Raw genomic sequence first — 21,604 nt, 5'->3', positions numbered from 1 at the left:
AGTGTATAGTAGTATAGTGTATAGTAGTGTAGTGTATAGTAGTATAGTGTATAGTAGTGTAGTGTATAGTAGTCTAGTGCGTAGTAGTGTAGTGTATAGTAGTGTAGTGTATAGTGTAGTGTATAGTAGTGTAGTGTACAGTATTGTAGTGTATAGTAGTGTAGTGTATAGTAGTATAGTAGTGTAGTGTATAGTAGTATAGTGTATAGTAGTGTAGTGTATAGCAGTATAGTGTATAGTAGTGTAGTGTATAGTAGTGTAGTGTATAGTAGTGTAGTGTACAGTGCAGTGTATAGTAGTGTATAGTAGTGTAGTGTACAGTATTGTAGTGTATAGTAGTGTAGTGTATAGTAGTATAGTGTATAGTAGTATAGTGTATAGTAGTATAGTGTATAGTAGTGTATAGTAGTGGTGTACAGTGCAGTGTATAGTAGTGTATAGTAGTGTAGTGTATAGTAGTATCGTGTATAGTAGTGTAGTGTATAGTAGTATAGTGTATAGTAGTATAGTATTGTAGTGTATAGTAGTATAGTGTATAGTAGTGTAGTGTATAGTAGTATAGTGTATAGTAGTGTAGTGTATAGTAGTCTAGTGCGTAGTAGTGTAGTGTATAGTAGTGTAGTGTATAGTGTAGTGTATAGTAGTGTAGTGTATAGTAGTGTAGTGTATAGTAGTGTAGTGTATAGTAGTGTAGTGTATAGTAGTCTAGTGCGTAGTAGTGTAGTGTATAGTAGTGTAGTATATAGTAGTGTAGTGTATAGTAGTATAGTGTATAGTGTAGGGTATAGTAGTGTAGTGTATAGTAGTGTAGTGTATAGTGTAGTGTATAGTAGTGTAGTGTACAGTGTAGTGTAGTATATAGTAGTGCAGTGTATAGTAGTGTAGTGTACAGTGTAGTGTATAGTAGTATAGTGTATAGTAGTGTAGTGTACAGTGTAGTGTATAGTAGTATAGTGTATAGTAGTGTAGTGTACAGTATTGTAGTGTATAGTAGTAAAGTGTATAGTAGTGTAGTGTATAGTAGTGTATAGTAGTGTAGTGTATAGTGTAGTGTATAGTAGTCTAGTGTATAGTAGTGTAGTGTATAGTAGTGTAGTGTATAGTAGTGTAGTGTACGGTGCAGTGTATAGTAGTGTAGTGTACAGTGTAGTGTATAGTAGTATACTGTATAGTAGTGTATAGTGCATTGTATAGTCAGTTCAACACGTAGGCTTTCACGATCAATTTCATCCATAATGCAGGTTGTTTGGGTCAGATCTCGTAAATATATAAATGTATCGTTAAACCCACCACCACCCGACACAGCCAATTAGTAAGTTTTGATAGTAGTTATTTAGCCTTTTGTTTCATAATACATTGTGTCTATATAACCCTCTTGCTGATTATTAAACTGTTACATGAACAGGACAGGTGACATGTTATCATGTAAAGCAACGATAAACACACGAAAAAAACCTAGGTTTACAATTTATGAGTAAAACTCTACCATCTACACAATATACATAGACGTAAAATGTAAAAAACGTTAATATCTTGGGAACAGTAACCAATCAGTTGTTTTAATTGTCATATTTTAATTAAGCACGTAAAAATCCAGACTCCAAATATACAGCGGCAGGCGTCAGGGTCGGGATCGAACCCACGACCTCCTGCATAGCAGGCGAGGGAGTTAACATCTCTAAGCCATGGGGAGAGAGACACGCAGACTCCAAATATACAGCAGCGGGCGTCAGGGTCTGGATCGAACCCACGACCTCCTCCGTACCAGACGAAGTAGTTAACATCTCATTTGGCACCGCAGAACTAAAATAACTTTGATCGGTACCGAGGCTCTCCCCAACAAGGACTACGTGCGTGAGGGTTGTCCTGTGGCGCCAGCTACCGTAGGGAATGGCGGCGGACGTGCCGCTATGGTTCTCTGCGGTGAGTGATGTCGTCTTTAATAAAGACACAACGGTGCTGCTGCTACTGTGCCTCGCTGCAATGAAACGAATGCTTCAGCCGCTTTGCACATTCCCCGAGATTGGGCGGTGAATGGGGGGCCCCCACACCTGACCCTGCGACTAGCGGACGTCTCGGACACGGGGAAAGGGGAGTCAAGGATGGGTCTCTATGGGTTTCAGTGCGTTTCTGTGGGTCCCTGTGGGTCTCCACAGAGGTCCCACTCCACAGAAATTCCACTCCACAGAAATTCCACTCCACAGAGATTCCACTCCACAGAAATTCCACTCCACAGAAATTCCACTCCACAGAAATTCCACTCCACAGAAATTCCACTCCACAGGAATTCCACTCCACAGAAATTCCACTCCACAGAAATTCCACTCCACAGAAATTCCACTCCACAGAAATTCCACTCCACAGAAATTCCACTCCACAGAAATTCCACTCCACAGAAATTCCACTCCACAGAAATTCCACTCCACAGAAGTTCCACTCCACAGACATTCCACTCCACAGAAATTCCACTCCACAGAGATTCCACTCCACAGAGATTCCACTCCACAGAGATTCCACTCCACAGAGATTCCACTCCACAGAAATTCCACTCCACAGAAATTCCACTCCACAGAAATTCCACTCCACAGAAATTCCACTCCACAGACATTCCACTCCACAGAAATTCCACTCCACAGAAATTCCACTCCACAGAAATTCCACTCCACAGAAATTCCACTCCACAGAAATTCCACTCCACAGAAATTCCACTCCACAGAAATTCCACTCCACAGAGATTCCACTACACAGAAATTCCACTCCACAGAAATTCCACTCCACAGAAATTCCACTCCACAGAAATTCCACTACACAGAAATTCCACTCCACAGAAATTCCACTCCACAGAAATTCCACTCCACAGAAATTCCACTCCACAGAGATTCCACTCCACAGAAATTCCACTCCACAGAAATTCCACTCCACAGAAATTCCACTCCACAGAGATTCCACTACACAGAAATTCCACTCCACAGAAATTCCACTCCACAGAAATTCCACTCCACAGAAATTCTGGCAGGAGGACACGGGACAGACCCAGGTGCCATGAGTTGACAGATGACTGGCCGATGCACCACCTGTGCCCCCTAGTGTGCCAACTTGCCGTGCTTAAGCCGCCCGGCGCTGCGTTCATTGTTGCGAGCGTCGCTTCTCTGCCCTCCGTTGTTAATGGAGAGCGACTACCTCCAACTGGCCAGTATCATCCTTCACGAGCCTCCTCCACAGAGGTCGATCTTGATACTGCTGGTACCAGTCATTGGCAGGTACACTCAGCTCTACAGCCTCTCGTGCCACATCATTCCACCAATGGGACTGTGCCCAGATCTTTAAAGGATTTGTGAGCTCCTCACACAATTCAGCCTGGTTAAACCCAGGATTGATCATAGGCAGGACAGCCTGTATATCTCACACTGGCATAGATGTTCGATTAGGGGGTCCCCATAACAATTAATGTAAATGACATTAATTCGTTCCAGACACAAGAAATCTCTCATTATAAAGCATTGTTACACGAAGTTTACAGTAATTGCACGCGTAAAATCACACAAAAACACAATAAATGAATGAATAAATATATGGAATAAATGAAATAAATGAACAATGAACTTCACTTTACCTGCGGTAAGAGGAGAGTTGTTGGCTTGAGTGTAAGGTGGTGAGGTGGAATAGGAGGTGGTGGTGGTGGTGGTGTTATTGTTTGGAAGAGGGAGTGTCCCACACGGTAAACCCTTTGTCTGGGCAAGCGTCATGCACGCTGCTGGCAATACGCGTCTCAGCCGTGTACAGGTTCTTTCAATTTCGATTTAAAGCTTTCGTGACTGCAAGGATTCATCATCTTCTTTGGTTCTTTCGGTAAAGTCACCACGTAGAATGAGAATAAAATAATAAATTGATAAAATAAAATAACACAATAATAATATTCTCACGACGTTTCGGCCACAACACAAGCGGCCTTCATCAGGCGAAGGGGGCGAGACTGTCTGGTAGGACAGCGCTGGAGTGAAAGAGCCACGTTCAGATCACGACCTTTAAGCTGTGTGAGAGGAAACAAAGCGCCTTGACAAAGGAATTAGCATATAATTTAGCATTGAAATGGCTGAGTGATTAGCTTGTGACTGGTCACAGAAATAGAAATGTTAAAAGTTAAAGCATACACATCTGCAGAGGCACCCCTTGACAAAGGAATTAGCATATAATTTAGCATTGAAATAGCTAAGTTAAAGCATACACACCCGCAGAGGCACCCCTTGACAAAGGAATTAGCATATAATTTAGCATTGAAATGGCTGAATGTGTATGCTCTGACTTTAACGTAGCTATTTCTGTGACCAGTTACAAGCTAATCACTCAGCTATTTCAATGCTAAATTCTATGCTAATTTCTTTGTCAAGGGGTGCCTCTGCGGATGTGTATGCTTTAACTTTTAACATAGCTATTTCTGTGACCAGTCACAAGCTAATCACTCAGCTATTTCAATGCTAAATGATATGCTAATTCCTTTGTCAAGGCGCTTTGTTTCCTCTCACACAGCTTAAAGGTCGTGATCTTAACGTGGCTCTTTCACTCCAGCGCTGTCCTACCAGACAGTCTCGCCCCTTCACCTGATGAAGGCCGCTTGTGTTGTGGCCGAAACGTCGTGAGAATATTATTGTGTTATTGTTATTTTATCAATTTATTATTTTATTCTCATTCTACGTGGTAGTGACTTTACCGAAAGAACCAAAGAAGGTTCTTTCAAGTCGCGATTGCCCATTCGACCTGCGGATTTCATTCGGTTTCCGGGGCAAAAAATGTTCGGAAACATCGTTCGAACACCGATTTGGTCGAGTTCTGGTGCGTTCGATCTCTGAGGTTCTACTGTAATTAGTTTATTTTTCAGAAGCGACCTGACCACAAATGGGGCTTATCGCCGTCACGTGGAAATTCAAATAGCAGCAGCCTAATATTCTAAAACGCGTGACGTTCATTCTAAATGCGGAGGGAAAACCGTAGGAGCCGGAGAAAAATCCACGTGACCACGGGGCGAGAGAGACGCGCAAACTGTGGGTCTCTGGTTCTACAGGAGTATGGGTCTCTCTGGATCTATATGGGTTTCTATGGGTCTCTAATGAGTGAAGAATCAATGTGGCCGCTATACATTTCCACACGACGATGATGATGATGATGATATCAGCCCACTTTGTTGGGCTATCACTTGTGATGGTCAGGGTCACTTTTCAAAAAGAGCTATGCAGCTCAATGGGGCCTTACCTGGTCACGTAAACAGAGTTAACAGTTGAAGAGTTTAGTTTGTGATGGCCAGGCCACTTGTGAAGATCTACAATCTCAATGGGGCCTTACCTGGTCACGTAAACAGAGTTAACAGTTGAAGAGTTTAGTTTGTGATGGCCAGGCCACTTGTGAAGATCTACACTCTCAGTGAGGCCTTACCTGGTCACGTAAACATAGTTAACAGTTGAAGAGTTTAGTTTGTGATGGCCAGGTCACTTGTGAAGATCTACAATCTCAGTGGGGCCTTACCTGGTCATGTAAACATAGTTAATAGTTGAAGAGTTTAGTTTGTGATGGCCAGGTCACTTCTGAAGATCTACACTCTCAGTGAGGCCTTACCTGGTCACATAAACATAGTTAATAGTTGAAGAGTTTAGTTTGTGATGGCCAGGTCACTAGTGAAGATCTACAATCTCAGTGAGGCCTTACCTGGTCACGTAAACATAGTTAATAGTTGAAGAGTTTAGTTTGTGATGGCCAGGTCACTTCTGAAGATCTACAATCTCAGTGGGGCCTTACCTGGTCACGTAAACATAGTTAATAGTTGAAGAGTTTAGTTTGTGATGGCCAGGTCACTTCTGAAGATCTACAATCTCAGTGAGGCCTTACCTGGTCACATAAACATAGTTAATAGTTGAAGAGTTTAGTTTGTGATGGCCAGGTCACTTGTGAAGATCTACACTCTCAGTGAGGCCTTACCTGGTCACGTAAACATAGTTAATAGTTGAAGAGTTTAGTTTGTGATGTCCAGGTCACTTCTGAAGATCTACACTCTCAGTGAGGCCTTACTTGGTCACATAAACATAGTTAATAGTTGAAGAGTTTAGTTTGTGATGGCCAGGTCACTTGTGAAGATCTACAATCTCAATGGGGCCTTACCTGGTCACGTAAACATAGTTAACAGTTGAAGAGTTTAGTTTGTGATGGCCATGTCACTTGTGAAGATCTACACTCTCAGTGAGGCCTTACCTGGTCACGTAAACATAGTTAATAGTTGAAGAGTTTAGTTTGTGATGGCCAGGTCACTTGTGAAGATCTACACTCTCAGTGAGGCCTTACCTGGTCACGTAAACATAGTTAATAGTTGAAGAGTTTAGTTTGTGATGGCCAGGTCACTTGTGAAGATCTACACTCTCAGTGAGGCCTTACCTGGTCACATAAACATAGTTAACAGTTGAAGAGTTTAGTTTGTGATGGCCAGGCCACTTGTGAAGATCTACAATCTCAATGGGGCCTTACCTGGTCACGTAAACATAGTTAACAGTTGAAGAGTTTAGTTTGTGATGGCCAGGTCACTTGTGAAGATCTACAATCTCAGTGGGGCCTTACCTGGTCACATAAACATAGTTAACAGTTGAAGAGTTTAGTTTGTGATGGCCATGTCACTTCTGAAGATCTACAATCTCAGTGGGGCCTTACCTGGTCACGTAAACATAGTTAATAGTTGAAGAGTTTAGTTTGTGATGGCCAGGTCACTTGTGAAGATCTACACTCTCAGTGAGGCCTTACCTGGTCACATAAACATAGTTAATAGTTGAAGAGTTTAGTTTGTGATGGCCAGGTCACTTGTGAAGATCTACAATCTCAATGGGGCCTTACCTGGTCACATAAACATAGTTAATAGTTGAAGAGTTTAGTTTGTGATGGCCAGGTCACTTGTGAAGATCTACAATCTCAATGGGGCCTTACCTGGTCACGTAAACATAGTTAACAGTTGAAGAGTTTAGTTTGTGATGGCCATGTCACTTGTGAAGATCTACACTCTCAATGGGGCCTTACCTGGTCACATAAACATAGTTAATAGTTGAAGAGTTTAGTTTGTGATGGCCAGGCCGCTTGTGACGAAGACCAACTTAGTGAGGCCTTACCTGGTCACGTAAACATAGTTAATAGTTGAAGAGTTTAGTTTGTGATGGCCAGGTCACTTGTGAAGATCTACACTCTCAGTGAGGCCTTACCTGGTCACATAAACATAGTTAATAGTTGAAGAGTCTAGTTTGTGATGGCCAGGCCGCTTGTGACGAAGACCAACTTAGTGAGGCCTTACCTGGTTAAAATAAAAAGATAAAGATTTAGCTTAGAGTCACCTGCGATGCCACGGACCCATGGCATCCCCACAGCGGCAGTCCCTGGCGAACCGGCGGCATCGCGACCCCAGGCGTGGTCGAGGCAGCCGCCTGTCCCTTGCCTGGGCCGTGGCCCGGAGATTCAGAGACTTATATACAACTATAAGAGACCCACAGAGATTCAGAGACTTATATACAACTATAAGAGACCCACAGAGACTAACAGAGACCCACAGAGACTCATTCTCAGACCAACAGAGACCCACAGAGACTCATTCTCATAGAGACCCACAGAGATTCAGAGACTTATATACAACTATGAGAGACCCACAGAGACTCATTCTCATAGAGACCCACAGAGATTCAGAGACTTATATACAACTATAAGAGACCCACAGAGACCCATTCTCATCGAGACCCACAGAGATTCAGAGACTTATATACAACTATGAGAGACCCACAGAGACCCATTCTCATCGAGACCCACAGAGATTCAGAGACTTATATACAACTATAAGAGACCCACAGAGACCCATTCTCATCGAGACCCACAGAGATTCAGAGACTTATATACAACTATAAGAGACCCACAGAGACTAACAGAGACTCAGAGACTCATTCTCAGACCCACAGAGACCCACAAAGACTCATTCTCATAGAGCCCCATAGAGACCCACAGAGACAAACAGCGACTCATTAAATCATAGAGTCCCACAGAGATGCAGAGACTTCAGCACTCACTCTCATCGTTGTCCCCCTCCTCCTGTCTCTCCACCTTCACCTGCACGCGCGTCTCAATCCAGCATCCCTCAACATCTCCTCCGCTAACCGACGGCTCCGTTGGACGAACGGCGGCGGCCACCTCCTCCTCCTTCTGCTCCTGCTCAAAGTCACCTGCGCCGAATGAAATCCAGCACAGCAGAGAGAGACTCAGGCTGCTGCTGATGATCTCTCTCGCTGTAGACCAGATCAAGCCTCCAGTAAAACCACGTGGCTTCTGTGTACGGAGTGTTAAGTCTGCGGCGCAGTGTTGAGTCTGTGGGCAGTGTTGAGTCTATGACAGTGCTGAGTCTATGACAGTGTTGAGTCTATGACAGTGATGAGTCTATGACAGTGCTGAGTCTATGACAGTGCTGAGTCTATGGCAGTGCTGAGTCTATGACAGTGCTGAGTCTATGACAGTGCTGAGTCTATGGCAGTGCTGAGTCTATGACAGTGCTGAGTCTATGGCAGTGTTGAGTCTATGACAGTGCTGAGTCTATGGCAGTGTTGAGTCTATGACAGTGCTGAGTCTATGACAGTGCTGAGTCTATGGCAGTGCTGAGTCTATGACAGTGCTGAGTCTATGGTGACAGTGCTGAGTCTATGACAGTGCTGAGTCTATGACAGTGCTGAGTCTATGACAGTGCTGAGTCTATGGTGACAGTGCTGAGTCTATGGTGACAGTGCTGAGTTTATGACAGTGCTGAGTCTATGACAGTGCTGAGTCTATGACAGTGCTAAGTCTATGACAGTGCTGAGTCTATGACAGTGTTGAGTCTATGACAGTGCTGAGTCTATGACAGTGCTGAGTCTATGGCAGTGCTGAGTCTATGACAGTGCTGAGTCTATGGCAGTGTTGAGTCTATGACAGTGCTGAGTCTATGACAGTGCTGAGTCTATGACAGTGCTGAGTCTATGGTGACAGTGCTGAGTCTATGACAGTGCTGAGTCTATGACAGTGCTGAGTCTATGGGTGGCAGTGCTGAGTCTATGACAGTGCTGAGTCTATGACAGTGCTGAGTCTATGACAGTGCTGAGTCTATGACAGTGCTGAGTCTATGATAGTGCTGAGTCTATGACAGTGCTGAGTCTATGAAAGTGCTGAGTCTATGACAGTGCTGAGTCTATGGTGACAGTGCTGAGTCTATGACAGTGCTGAGTCTATGACAGTGCTGAGTCTATGGCAGTGCTGAGTCTATGACAGTGCTGAGTCTGTGACAGTGCTGAGTCTATGACAGTGCTGAGTCTATGGTGACAGTGCTGAGTCTATGACAGTGCTGAGTCTATGTCAGTGCTGAGTCTATGGTGACAGTGCTGAGTCTATGGCAGTGCTGAGTCTATGACAGTGCTGAGTCTATGACAGTGCTGAGTCTATGACAGTGCTGAGTCTATGGTGACAGTGCTGAGTCTATGACAGTGCTGAGTCTATGACAGTGCTGAGTCTATGGCAGTGCTGAGTCTATGACAGTGCTGAGTCTATGACAGTGCTGAGTCTATGACAGTGCTGAGTCTATGACAGTGCTGAGTCTATGACAGTGCTGAGTCTATGATAGTGCTGAGTCTATGACAGTGCTGAGTCTATGAAAGTGCTGAGTCTATGACAGTGCTGAGTCTATGGTGACAGTGCTGAGTCTATGACAGTGCTGAGTCTATGACAGTGCTGAGTCTATGGCAGTGCTGAGTCTATGACAGTGCTGAGTCTGTGACAGTGCTGAGTCTATGACAGTGCTGAGTCTATGGTGACAGTGCTGAGTCTATGACAGTGCTGAGTCTATGTCAGTGCTGAGTCTATGGTGACAGTGCTGAGTCTATGGCAGTGCTGAGTCTATGACAGTGCTGAGTATATGACAGTGCTGAGTCTATGACAGTGCTGAGTCTATGACAGTGCTGAGTCTATGGTGACAGTGCTGAGTCTATGACAGTGCTGAGTCTATGACAGTGCTGAGTCTATGACAGTGCTGAGTCTATGACAGTGCTGAGTCTATGACAGTGCTGAGTCTATGGCAGTGCTGAGTCTATGACAGTGCTGAGTCTATGGCAGTGTTGAGTCTATGACAGTGCTGAGTCTATGGCAGTGTTGAGTCTATGACAGTGCTGAGTCTATGACAGTGCTGAGTCTATGGCAGTGCTGAGTCTATGACAGTGCTGAGTCTATGGTGACAGTGCTGAGTCTATGACAGTGCTGAGTCTATGACAGTGCTGAGTCTATGGTGACAGTGCTGAGTCTATGGTGACAGTGCTGAGTTTATGACAGTGCTGAGTCTATGACAGTGCTGAGTCTATGACAGTGCTAAGTCTATGACAGTGCTGAGTCTATGACAGTGTTGAGTCTATGACAGTGCTGAGTCTATGACAGTGCTGAGTCTATGGCAGTGCTGAGTCTATGACAGTGCTGAGTCTATGGCAGTGTTGAGTCTATGACAGTGCTGAGTCTATGACAGTGCTGAGTCTATGACAGTGCTGAGTCTATGACAGTGCTGAGTCTATGGTGACAGTGCTGAGTCTATGACAGTGCTGAGTCTATGACAGTGCTGAGTCTATGGGTGGCAGTGCTGAGTCTATGACAGTGCTGAGTCTATGACAGTGCTGAGTCTATGACAGTGCTGAGTCTATGACAGTGCTGAGTCTATGATAGTGCTGAGTCTATGACAGTGCTGAGTCTATGAAAGTGCTGAGTCTATGACAGTGCTGAGTCTATGGTGACAGTGCTGAGTCTATGACAGTGCTGAGTCTATGACAGTGCTGAGTCTATGGCAGTGCTGAGTCTATGACAGTGCTGAGTCTGTGACAGTGCTGAGTCTATGACAGTGCTGAGTCTATGGTGACAGTGCTGAGTCTATGACAGTGCTGAGTCTATGTCAGTGCTGAGTCTATGGTGACAGTGCTGAGTCTATGGCAGTGCTGAGTCTATGACAGTGCTGAGTCTATGACAGTGCTGAGTCTATGACAGTGCTGAGTCTATGGTGACAGTGCTGAGTCTATGACAGTGCTGAGTCTATGACAGTGCTGAGTCTATGGCAGTGCTGAGTCTATGACAGTGCTGAGTCTATGACAGTGCTGAGTCTATGACAGTGCTGAGTCTATGACAGTGCTGAGTCTATGACAGTGCTGAGTCTATGATAGTGCTGAGTCTATGACAGTGCTGAGTCTATGAAAGTGCTGAGTCTATGACAGTGCTGAGTCTATGGTGACAGTGCTGAGTCTATGACAGTGCTGAGTCTATGACAGTGCTGAGTCTATGGCAGTGCTGAGTCTATGACAGTGCTGAGTCTGTGACAGTGCTGAGTCTATGACAGTGCTGAGTCTATGGTGACAGTGCTGAGTCTATGACAGTGCTGAGTCTATGTCAGTGCTGAGTCTATGGTGACAGTGCTGAGTCTATGGCAGTGCTGAGTCTATGACAGTGCTGAGTATATGACAGTGCTGAGTCTATGACAGTGCTGAGTCTATGACAGTGCTGAGTCTATGGTGACAGTGCTGAGTCTATGACAGTGCTGAGTCTATGACAGTGCTGAGTCTATGACAGTGCTGAGTCTATGACAGTGCTGAGTCTATGACAGTGCTGAGTCTATGGTGACAGTGCTGAGTCTATGGTGACAGTGCTGAGTCTATGACAGTGCTGAGTCTATGACAGTGCTGAGTCTATGACAGTGCTGAGTCTATGACAGTGCTGAGTCTATGTCAGTGCTGAGTCTATGGTGACAGTGCTGAGTCTATGGCAGTGCTGAGTCTATGACAGTGCTGAGTCTATGACAGTGCTGAGTCTATGACAGTGCTGAGTCTATGACAGTGCTAAGTCTATGGTGACAGTGCTGAGTCTATGACAGTGCTGAGTCTATGACAGTGCTGAGTCTATGCTGACAGTGCTGAGTCTATGACAGTGCTGAGTCTATGGCAGTGCTGAGTCTATGGTGACAGTGCTGAGTCTATGACAGTGCTGAGTCTATGACAGTGCTGAGTCTATGGCAGTGCTGAGTCTATGACAGTGCTGAGTCTATGGCAGTGCTGAGTCTATGATAGTGCTGAGTCTATGACAGTGCTGAGTCTATGAAAGTGCTGAGTCTATGACAGTGCTGAGTCTATGGTGACAGTGCTGAGTCTATGACAGTGCTGAGTCTATGACAGTGCTGAGTCTATGGCAGTGCTGAGTCTATGACAGTGCTGAGTCTGTGACAGTGCTGAGTCTATGACAGTGCTGAGTCTATGGTGACAGTGCTGAGTCTATGACAGTGCTGAGTCTATGTCAGTGCTGAGTCTATGACAGTGCTGAGTCTATGACAGTGCTGAGTCTATGGTGACAGTGCTGAGTCTATGGCAGTGCTGAGTCTATGACAGTGCTGCGTCTATGACAGTGCTGAGTCTATGACAGTGCTGAGTCTATGGTGACAGTGCTGAGTCTATGACAGTGCTGAGTCTATGACAGTGCTGAGTCTATGGCAGTGCTGAGTCTATGACAGTGCTGAGTCTATGACAGTGCTGAGTCTATGACAGTGCTGAGTCTATGACAGTGCTGAGTCTATGACAGTGCTGAGTCTATGGTGACAGTGCTGAGTCTATGACAGTGCTGAGTCTATGACAGTGCTGAGTCTATGACAGTGCTGAGTCTATGACAGTGCTGAGTCTATGGTGACAGTGCTGAGTCTATGGTGACAGTGCTGAGTCTATGGCAGTGCTGAGTCTATGACAGTGCTGAGTCTATGACAGTGCTGAGTCTATGACAGTGCTGAGTCTATGACAGTGCTGAGTCTATGGTGACAGTGCTGAGTCTATGACAGTGCTGAGTCTATGGTGACAGTGCTGAGTCTATGGTGACAGTGCTGAGTCTATGGTGACAGTGCTGAGTCTATGGCAGTGCTGAGTCTATGACAGTGCTGAGTCTATGACAGTACTGAGTCTATGACAGTGCTGAGTCTATGGTGACAGTGCTGAGTCTATGGTGACAGTGCTGAGTCTATGGCAGTGCTGAGTCTATGACAGTGCTGAGTCTATGACAGTGCTGAGTCTATGACAGTGCTGAGTCTATGGTGACAGTGCTGAGTCTATGACAGTGCTGAGTCTATGACAGTGCTGAGTCTATGGTGACAGTGCTGAGTCTATGGTGACAGTGCTGAGTCTATGGCAGTGCTGAGTCTATGACAGTGCTGAGTCTATGGTGACAGTGCTGAGTCTATGACAGTGCTGAGTCTATGGTGACAGTGCTGAGTCTATGACAGTGCTGAGTCTATGACAGTGCTGAGTCTATGGTGACAGTGCTGAGTCTATGGTGAGAGTGCTGAGTCTATGACAGTGCTGAGTCTATGACAGTGCTGAGTCTATGACAGTGCTGAGTCTATGACAGTGCTGAGTCTATGGTGACAGTGCTGAGTCTATGACAGTGCTGAGTCTATGGCAGTGCTGAGTCTATGACAGTGCTGAGTCTATGGTGACAGTGCTGAGTCTATGACAGTGCTGAGTCTATGACAGTGCTGAGTCTATGACAGTGCTGAGTCTATGGTGACAGTGCTGAGTCTATGACAGTGCTGAGTCTATGACAGTGCTGAGTCTATGACAGTGCTGAGTCTATGACAGTGCTGAGTCTATGGTGACAGTGCTGAGTCTATGACAGTGCTGAGTCTATGGTGACAGTGCTGAGTCTATGACAGTGCTGAGTCTATGACAGTGCTGAGTCTATGACAGTGCTGAGTCTATGACAGTGCTGAGTCTATGACAGTGCTGAGTCTATGACAGTGCTGAGTCTATGACAGTGCTGAGTCTATGACAGTGCTGAGTCTATGGCAGTGCTGAGTCTATGACAGTGCTGAGTCTATGGTGACAGTGCTGAGTCTATGACAGTGCTGAGTCTATGGTGACAGTGCTGAGTCTATGACAGTGCTGAGTCTATGGTGACAGTGCTGAGTCTATGACAGTGCTGAGTCTATGGTGACAGTGCTGAGTCTATGACAGTGCTGAGTCTATGGTGACAGTGCTGAGTCTATGGTGACAGTGCTAAGTCTATGGTGACAGTGCTGAGTCTATGACAGTGCTGAGTCTATGACAGTGCTGAGTCTATGCTGACAGTGCTGAGTCTATGACAGTGCTGAGTCTATGGCAGTGCTGAGTCTATGGTGACAGTGCTGAGTCTATGACAGTGCTGAGTCTATGACAGTGCTGAGTCTATGGCAGTGCTGAGTCTATGACAGTGCTGAGTCTATGGCAGTGCTGAGTCTATGATAGTGCTGAGTCTATGACAGTGCTGAGTCTATGAAAGTGCTGAGTCTATGACAGTGCTGAGTCTATGGTGACAGTGCTGAGTCTATGACAGTACTGAGTCTATGACAGTGCTGAGTCTATGGCAGTGCTGAGTCTATGACAATGCTGAGTCTGTGACAGTGCTGAGTCTATGACAGTGCTGAGTCTATGGTGACAGTGCTGAGTCTATGACAGTGCTGAGTCTATGTCAGTGCTGAGTCTATGACAGTGCTGAGTCTATGACAGTGCTGAGTCTATGGTGACAGTGCTGAGTCTATGGCAGTGCTGAGTCTATGACAGTGCTGCGTCTATGACAGTGCTGAGTCTATGACAGTGCTGAGTCTATGGTGACAGTGCTGAGTCTATGACAGTGCTGAGTCTATGACAGTGCTGAGTCTATGGCAGTGCTGAGTCTATGACAGTGCTGAGTCTATGACAGTGCTGAGTCTATGACAGTGCTGAGTCTATGACAGTGCTGAGTCTATGACAGTGCTGAGTCTATGGTGACAGTGCTGAGTCTATGACAGTGCTGAGTCTATGACAGTGCTGAGTCTATGGTGACAGTGCTGAGTCTATGACAGTGCTGAGTCTATGACAGTGCTGAGTCTATGACAGTGCTGAGTCTATGGTGACAGTGCTGAGTCTATGACAGTGCTGAGTCTATGACAGTGCTGAGTCTATGACAGTGCTGAGTCTATGACAGTGCTGAGTCTATGGTGACAGTGCTGAGTCTATGACAGTGCTGAGTCTATGGTGACAGTGCTGAGTCTATGACAGTGCTGAGTCTATGACAGTGCTGAGTCTATGACAGTGCTGAGTCTATGACAGTGCTGAGTCTATGACAGTGCTGAGTCTATGACAGTGCTGAGTCTATGACAGTGCTGAGTCTATGACAGTGCTGAGTCTATGGCAGTGCTGAGTCTATGACAGTGCTGAGTCTATGGTGACAGTGCTGAGTCTATGACAGTGCTGAGTCTATGGTGACAGTGCTGAGTCTATGACAGTGCTGAGTCTATGGTGACAGTGCTGAGTCTATGACAGTGCTGAGTCTATGGTGACAGTGCTGAGTCTATGACAGTGCTGAGTCTATGGTGACAGTGCTGAGTCTATGGTGACAGTGCTAAGTCTATGGTGACAGTGCTGAGTCTATGACAGTGCTGAGTCTATGACAGTGCTGAGTCTATGCTGACAGTGCTGAGTCTATGACAGTGCTGAGTCTATGGCAGTGCTGAGTCTATGGTGACAGTGCTGAGTCTATGACAGTGCTGAGTCTATGGTGACAGTGCTGAGTCTATGGTGACAGTGCTGAGTCTATGGTGACAGTGCTGAGTCTATGGCAGTGCTGAGTCTATGACAGTGCTGAGTCTATGACAGTACTGAGTCTATGACAGTGCTGAGTCTATGGTGACAGTGCTGAGTCTATGGTGACAGTGCTGAGTCTATGGCAGTGCTGAGTCTATGACAGTGCTGAGTCTATGACAGTGCTGAGTCTATGACAGTGCTGAGTCTATGGTGACAGTGCTGAGTCTATGACAGTGCTGAGTCTATGACAGTGCTGAGTCTATGGTGACAGTGCTGAGTCTATGGTGACAGTGCTGAGTCTATGGCAGTGCTGAGTCTATGACAGTGCTGAGTCTATGGTGACAGTGCTGAGTCTATGACAGTGCTGAGTCTATGGTGACAGTGCTGAGTCTATGACAGTGCTGAGTCTATGACAGTGCTGAGTCTATGGTGACAGTGCTGAGTCTATGGTGAGAGTGCTGAGTCTATGACAGTGCTGAGTCTATGACAGTGCTGAGTCTATGACAGTGCTGAGTCTATGACAGTGCTGAGTCTATGGTGACAGTGCTGAGTCTATGACAGTGCTGAGTCTATGGCAGTGCTGAGTCTATGACAGTGCTGAGTCTATGGTGACAGTGCTGAGTCTATGACAGTGCTGAGTCTATGACAGTGCTGAGTCTATGACAGTGCTGAGTCTATGGTGACAGTGCTGAGTCTATGACAGTGCTGAGTCTATGACAGTGCTGAGTCTATGACAGTGCTGAGTCTATGACAGTGCTGAGTCTATGGTGACAGTGCTGAGTCTATGACAGTGCTGAGTCTATGGTGACAGTGCTGAGTCTATGACAGTGCTGAGTCTATGACAGTGCTGAGTCTATGACAGTGCTGAGTCTATGACAGTGCTGAGTCTATGACAGTGCTGAGTCTATGACAGTGCTGAGTCTATGACAGTGCTGAGTCTATGACAGTGCTGAGTCTATGGCAGTGCTGAGTCTATGACAGTGCTGAGTCTATGGTGACAGTGCTGAGTCTATGACAGTGCTGAGTCTATGGTGACAGTGCTGAGTCTATGACAGTGCTGAGTCTATGGTGACAGTGCTGAGTCTATGACAGTGCTGAGTCTATGGTGACAGTGCTGAGTCTATGACAGTGCTGAGTCTATGGTGACAGTGCTGAGTCTATGGTGACAGTGCTAAGTCTATGGTGACAGTGCTGAGTCTATGACAGTGCTGAGTCTATGACAGTGCTGAGTCTATGCTGACAGTGCTGAGTCTATGACAGTGCTGAGTCTATGGCAGTGCTGAGTCTATGGTGACAGTGCTGAGTCTATGACAGTGCTGAGTCTATGACAGTGCTGAGTCTATGGCAGTGCTGAGTCTATGACAGTGCTGAGTCTATGGCAGTGCTGAGTCTATGATAGTGCTGAGTCTATGACAGTGCTGAGTCTATGGTGACAGTGCTGAGTCTATGACAGTACTGAGTCTATGACAGTGCTGAGTCTATGGCAGTGCTGAGTCTATGACAATGCTGAGTCTGTGACAGTGCTGAGTCTATGACAGTGCTGAGTCTATGGTGACAGTGCTGAGTCTATGACAGTGCTGAGTCTATGTCAGTGCTGAGTCTATGACAGTGCTGAGTCTATGACAGTGCTGAGTCTATGGTGACAGTGCTGAGTCTATGGCAGTGCTGAGTCTATGACAGTGCTGCGTCTATGACAGTGCTGAGTCTATGACAGTGCTGAGTCTATGGTGACAGTGCTGAGTCTATGACAGTGCTGAGTCTATGACAGTGCTGAGTCTATGGCAGTGCTGAGTCTATGACAGTGCTGAGTCTATGACAGTGCTGAGTCTATGACAGTGCTGAGTCTATGACAGTGCTGAGTCTATGACAGTGCTGAGTCTATGGTGACAGTGCTGAGTCTATGACAGTGCTGAGTCTATGACAGTGCTGAGTCTATGGTGACAGTGCTGAGTCTATGACAGTGCTGAGTCTATGACAGTGCTGAGTCTATGACAGTGCTGAGTCTATGGTGACAGTGCTGAGTCTATGACAGTGCTGAGTCTATGACAGTGCTGAGTCTATGACAGTGCTGAGTCTATGACAGTGCTGAGTCTATGGTGACAGTGCTGAGTCTATGACAGTGCTGAGTCTATGGTGACAGTGCTGAGTCTATGACAGTGCTGAGTCTATGACAGTGCTGAGTCTATGACAGTGCTGAGTCTATGACAGTGCTGAGTCTATGACAGTGCTGAGTCTATGACAGTGCTGAGTCTATGACAGTGCTGAGTCTATGACAGTGCTGAGTCTATGGCAGTGCTGAGTCTATGACAGTGCTGAGTCTATGGTGACAGTGCTGAGTCTATGACAGTGCTGAGTCTATGGTGACAGTGCTGAGTCTATGACAGTGCTGAGTCTATGGTGACAGTGCTGAGTCTATGACAGTGCTGAGTCTATGGTGACAGTGCTGAGTCTATGACAGTGCTGAGTCTATGGTGACAGTGCTGAGTCTATGGTGACAGTGCTAAGTCTATGGTGACAGTGCTGAGTCTATGACAGTGCTGAGTCTATGACAGTGCTGAGTCTATGCTGACAGTGCTGAGTCTATGACAGTGCTGAGTCTATGGCAGTGCTGAGTCTATGGTGACAGTGCTGAGTCTATGACAGTGCTGAGTCTATGACAGTGCTGAGTCTATGGCAGTGCTGAGTCTATGACAGTGCTGAGTCTATGGCAGTGCTGAGTCTATGATAGTGCTGAGTCTATGACAGTGCTGAGTCTATGAAAGTGCTGAGTCTATGACAGTGCTGAGTCTATGGTGACAGTGCTGAGTCTATGACAGTACTGAGTCTATGACAGTGCTGAGTCTATGGCAGTGCTGAGTCTATGACAATGCTGAGTCTGTGACAGTGCTGAGTCTATGACAGTGCTGAGTCTATGGTGACAGTGCTGAGTCTATGACAGTGCTGAGTCTATGTCAGTGCTGAGTCTATGACAGTGCTGAGTCTATGACAGTGCTGAGTCTATGGTGACAGTGCTGAGTCTATGGCAGTGCTGAGTCTATGACAGTGCTGCGTCTATGACAGTGCTGAGTCTATGACAGTGCTGAGTCTATGGTGACAGTGCTGAGTCTATGACAGTGCTGAGTCTATGACAGTGCTGAGTCTATGGCAGTGCTGAGTCTATGACAGTGCTGAGTCTATGACAGTGCTGAGTCTATGACAGTGCTGAGTCTATGACAGTGCTGAGTCTATGACAGTGCTGAGTCTATGGTGACAGTGCTGAGTCTATGACAGTGCTGAGTCTATGACAGTGCTGAGTCTATGACAGTGCTGAGTCTATGACAGTGCTGAGTCTATGGTGACAGTGCTGAGTCTATGGTGACAGTGCTGAGTCTATGGCAGTGCTGAGTCTATGACAGTGCTGAGTCTATGACAGTGCTGAGTCTATGACAGTGCTGAGTCTATGACAGTGCTGAGTCTATGGTGACAGTGCTGAGTCTATGACAGTGCTGAGTCTATGGTGACAGTGCTGAGTCTATGGTGACAGTGCTGAGTCTATGGTGACAGTGCTGAGTCTATGGCAGTGCTGAGTCTATGACAGTGCTGAGTCTATGACAGTACTGAGTCTATGACAGTGCTGAGTCTATGGTGACAGTGCTGAGTCTATGGTGACAGTGCTGAGTCTATGGCAGTGCTGAGTCTATGACAGTGCTGAGTCTATGACAGTGCTGAGTCTATGACAGTGCTGAGTCTATGGTGACAGTGCTGAGTCTATGACAGTGCTGAGTCTATGACAGTGCTGAGTCTATGGTGACAGTGCTGAGTCTATGGTGACAGTGCTGAGTCTATGGCAGTGCTGAGTCTATGACAGTGCTGAGTCTATGGTGACAGTGCTGAGTCTATGACAGTGCTGAGTCTATGGTGACAGTGCTGAGTCTATGACAGTGCTGAGTCTATGACAGTGCTGAGTCTATGGTGACAGTGCTGAGTCTATGGTGAGAGTGCTGAGTCTATGACAGTGCTGAGTCTATGACAGTGCTGAGTCTATGACAGTGCTGAGTCTATGGTGACAGTGCTGAGTCTATGACAGTGCTGAGTCTATGGCAGTGCTGAGTCTATGACAGTGCTGAGTCTATGGTGACAGTGCTGAGTCTATGACAGTGCTGAGTCTATGACAGTGCTGAGTCTATGACAGTGCTGAGTCTATGGTGACAGTGCTGAGTCTATGACAGTGCTGAGTCTATGACAGTGCTGAGTCTATGACAGTGCTGAGTCTATGACAGTGCTGAGTCTATGGTGACAGTGCTGAGTCTATGACAGTGCTGAGTCTATGGTGACAGTGCTGAGTCTATGACAGTGCTGAGTCTATGACAGTGCTGAGTCTATGACAGTGCTGAGTCTATGACAGTGCTGAGTCTATGACAGTGCTGAGTCTATGACAGTGCTGAGTCTATGACAGTGCTGAGTCTATGACAGTGCTGAGTCTATGGCAGTGCTGAGTCTATGACAGTGCTGAGTCTATGGTGACAGTGCTGAGTCTATGACAGTGCTGAGTCTATGGTGACAGTGCTGAGTCTATGACAGTGCTGAGTCTATGGTGACAGTGCTGAGTCTATGACAGTGCTGAGTCTATGGTGACAGTGCTGAGTCTATGACAGTGCTGAGTCTATGGTGACAGTGCTGAGTCTATGGTGACAGTGCTGAGTCTATGGTGACAGTGCTGAGTCTATGACAGTGCTGAGTCTATGGTGACAGTGCTGAGTCTATGGTGACAGTGCTGAGTCTATGGTGACAGTGCTGAGTCTATGACAGTGCTGAGTCTATGACAGTGCTGAGTCTATGACAGTGCTGAGTCTATGGTGACAGTGCTGAGTCTATGACAGTGCTGAGTCTATGACAGTGCTGAGTCTATGACAGTGCTGAGTCTATGACAGTGCTGAGTCTATGGTGACAGTGCTGAGTCTATGGTGACAGTGCTGAGTCTATGGTGACAGTGCTGAGTCTATGGCAGTGCTGAGTCTATGACAGTGCTGAGTCTATGACAGTGCTGAGTCTATGACAGTGCTGAGTCTATGGTGACAGTGCTGAGTCTATGACAGTGCTGAGTCTATGACAGTGCTGAGTCTATGGTGACAGTGCTGAGTCTATGGTGACAGTGCTGAGTCTATGGCAGTGCTGAGTCTATGACAGTGCTGAGTCTATGGTGACAGTGCTGAGTCTATGACAGTGCTGAGTCTATGGTGACAGTGCTGAGTCTATGACAGTGCTGAGTCTATGACAGTGCTGAGTCTATGGTGACAGTGCTGAGTCTATGGTGAGAGTGCTGAGTCTATGACAGTGCTGAGTCTATGACAGTGCTGAGTCTATGACAGTGCTGAGTCTATGGTGACAGTGCTGAGTCTATGACAGTGCTGAGTCTATGGCAGTGCTGAGTCTATGACAGTGCTGAGTCTATGGTGACAGTGCTGAGTCTATGACAGTGCTGAGTCTATGACAGTGCTGAGTCTATGACAGTGCTGAGTCTATGGTGACAGTGCTGAGTCTATGACAGTGCTGAGTCTATGACAGTGCTGAGTCTATGACAGTGCTGAGTCTATGACAGTGCTGAGTCTATGGTGACAGTGCTGAGTCTATGACAGTGCTGAGTCTATGGTGACAGTGCTGAGTCTATGACAGTGCTGAGTCTATGACAGTGCTGAGTCTATGACAGTGCTGAGTCTATGACAGTGCTGAGTCTATGACAGTGCTGAGTCTATGACAGTGCTGAGTCTATGACAGTGCTGAGTCTATGGCAGTGCTGAGTCTATGACAGTGCTGAGTCTATGGTGACAGTGCTGAGTCTATGACAGTGCTGAGTCTATGGTGACAGTGCTGAGTCTATGACAGTGCTGAGTCTATGGTGACAGTGCTGAGTCTATGACAGTGCTGAGTCTATGGTGACAGTGCTGAGTCTATGACAGTGCTGAGTCTATGGTGACAGTGCTGAGTCTATGGTGACAGTG

The 21,604-nt window shown here is 46.3% G+C and overlaps 1 protein-coding gene across 1 annotated transcript in view; it reads right to left on the bottom strand.

Moving 5' to 3' along the window:
* LOC116957613 (uncharacterized) overlaps window positions 1–21,604 on the bottom strand; it is a 40,892-nt gene that overhangs the window by 7,722 nt on the left and 11,566 nt on the right. The window contains exon 3 of the mRNA XM_076056969.1: window positions 8,076–8,228. Coding sequence (XP_075913084.1) covers window positions 8,076–8,228 — 153 coding nt within the window. The remainder of the gene's footprint in view (window positions 1–8,075; window positions 8,229–21,604) is intronic.

This window comes from Petromyzon marinus, chromosome 79, assembly GCF_048934315.1.
Source record: "Petromyzon marinus isolate PM22_M1 ecotype Great Lakes invasive population chromosome 79, UKy_Petmar_22M1.pri1.0, whole genome shotgun sequence".
In the NCBI taxonomy this organism is placed as follows: domain Eukaryota; kingdom Metazoa; phylum Chordata; class Hyperoartia; order Petromyzontiformes; family Petromyzontidae; genus Petromyzon; species Petromyzon marinus.
The sequence above is the reverse complement of the archived record's forward strand: the minus strand, read 5'-3'. Positions and strand labels throughout refer to the sequence as shown.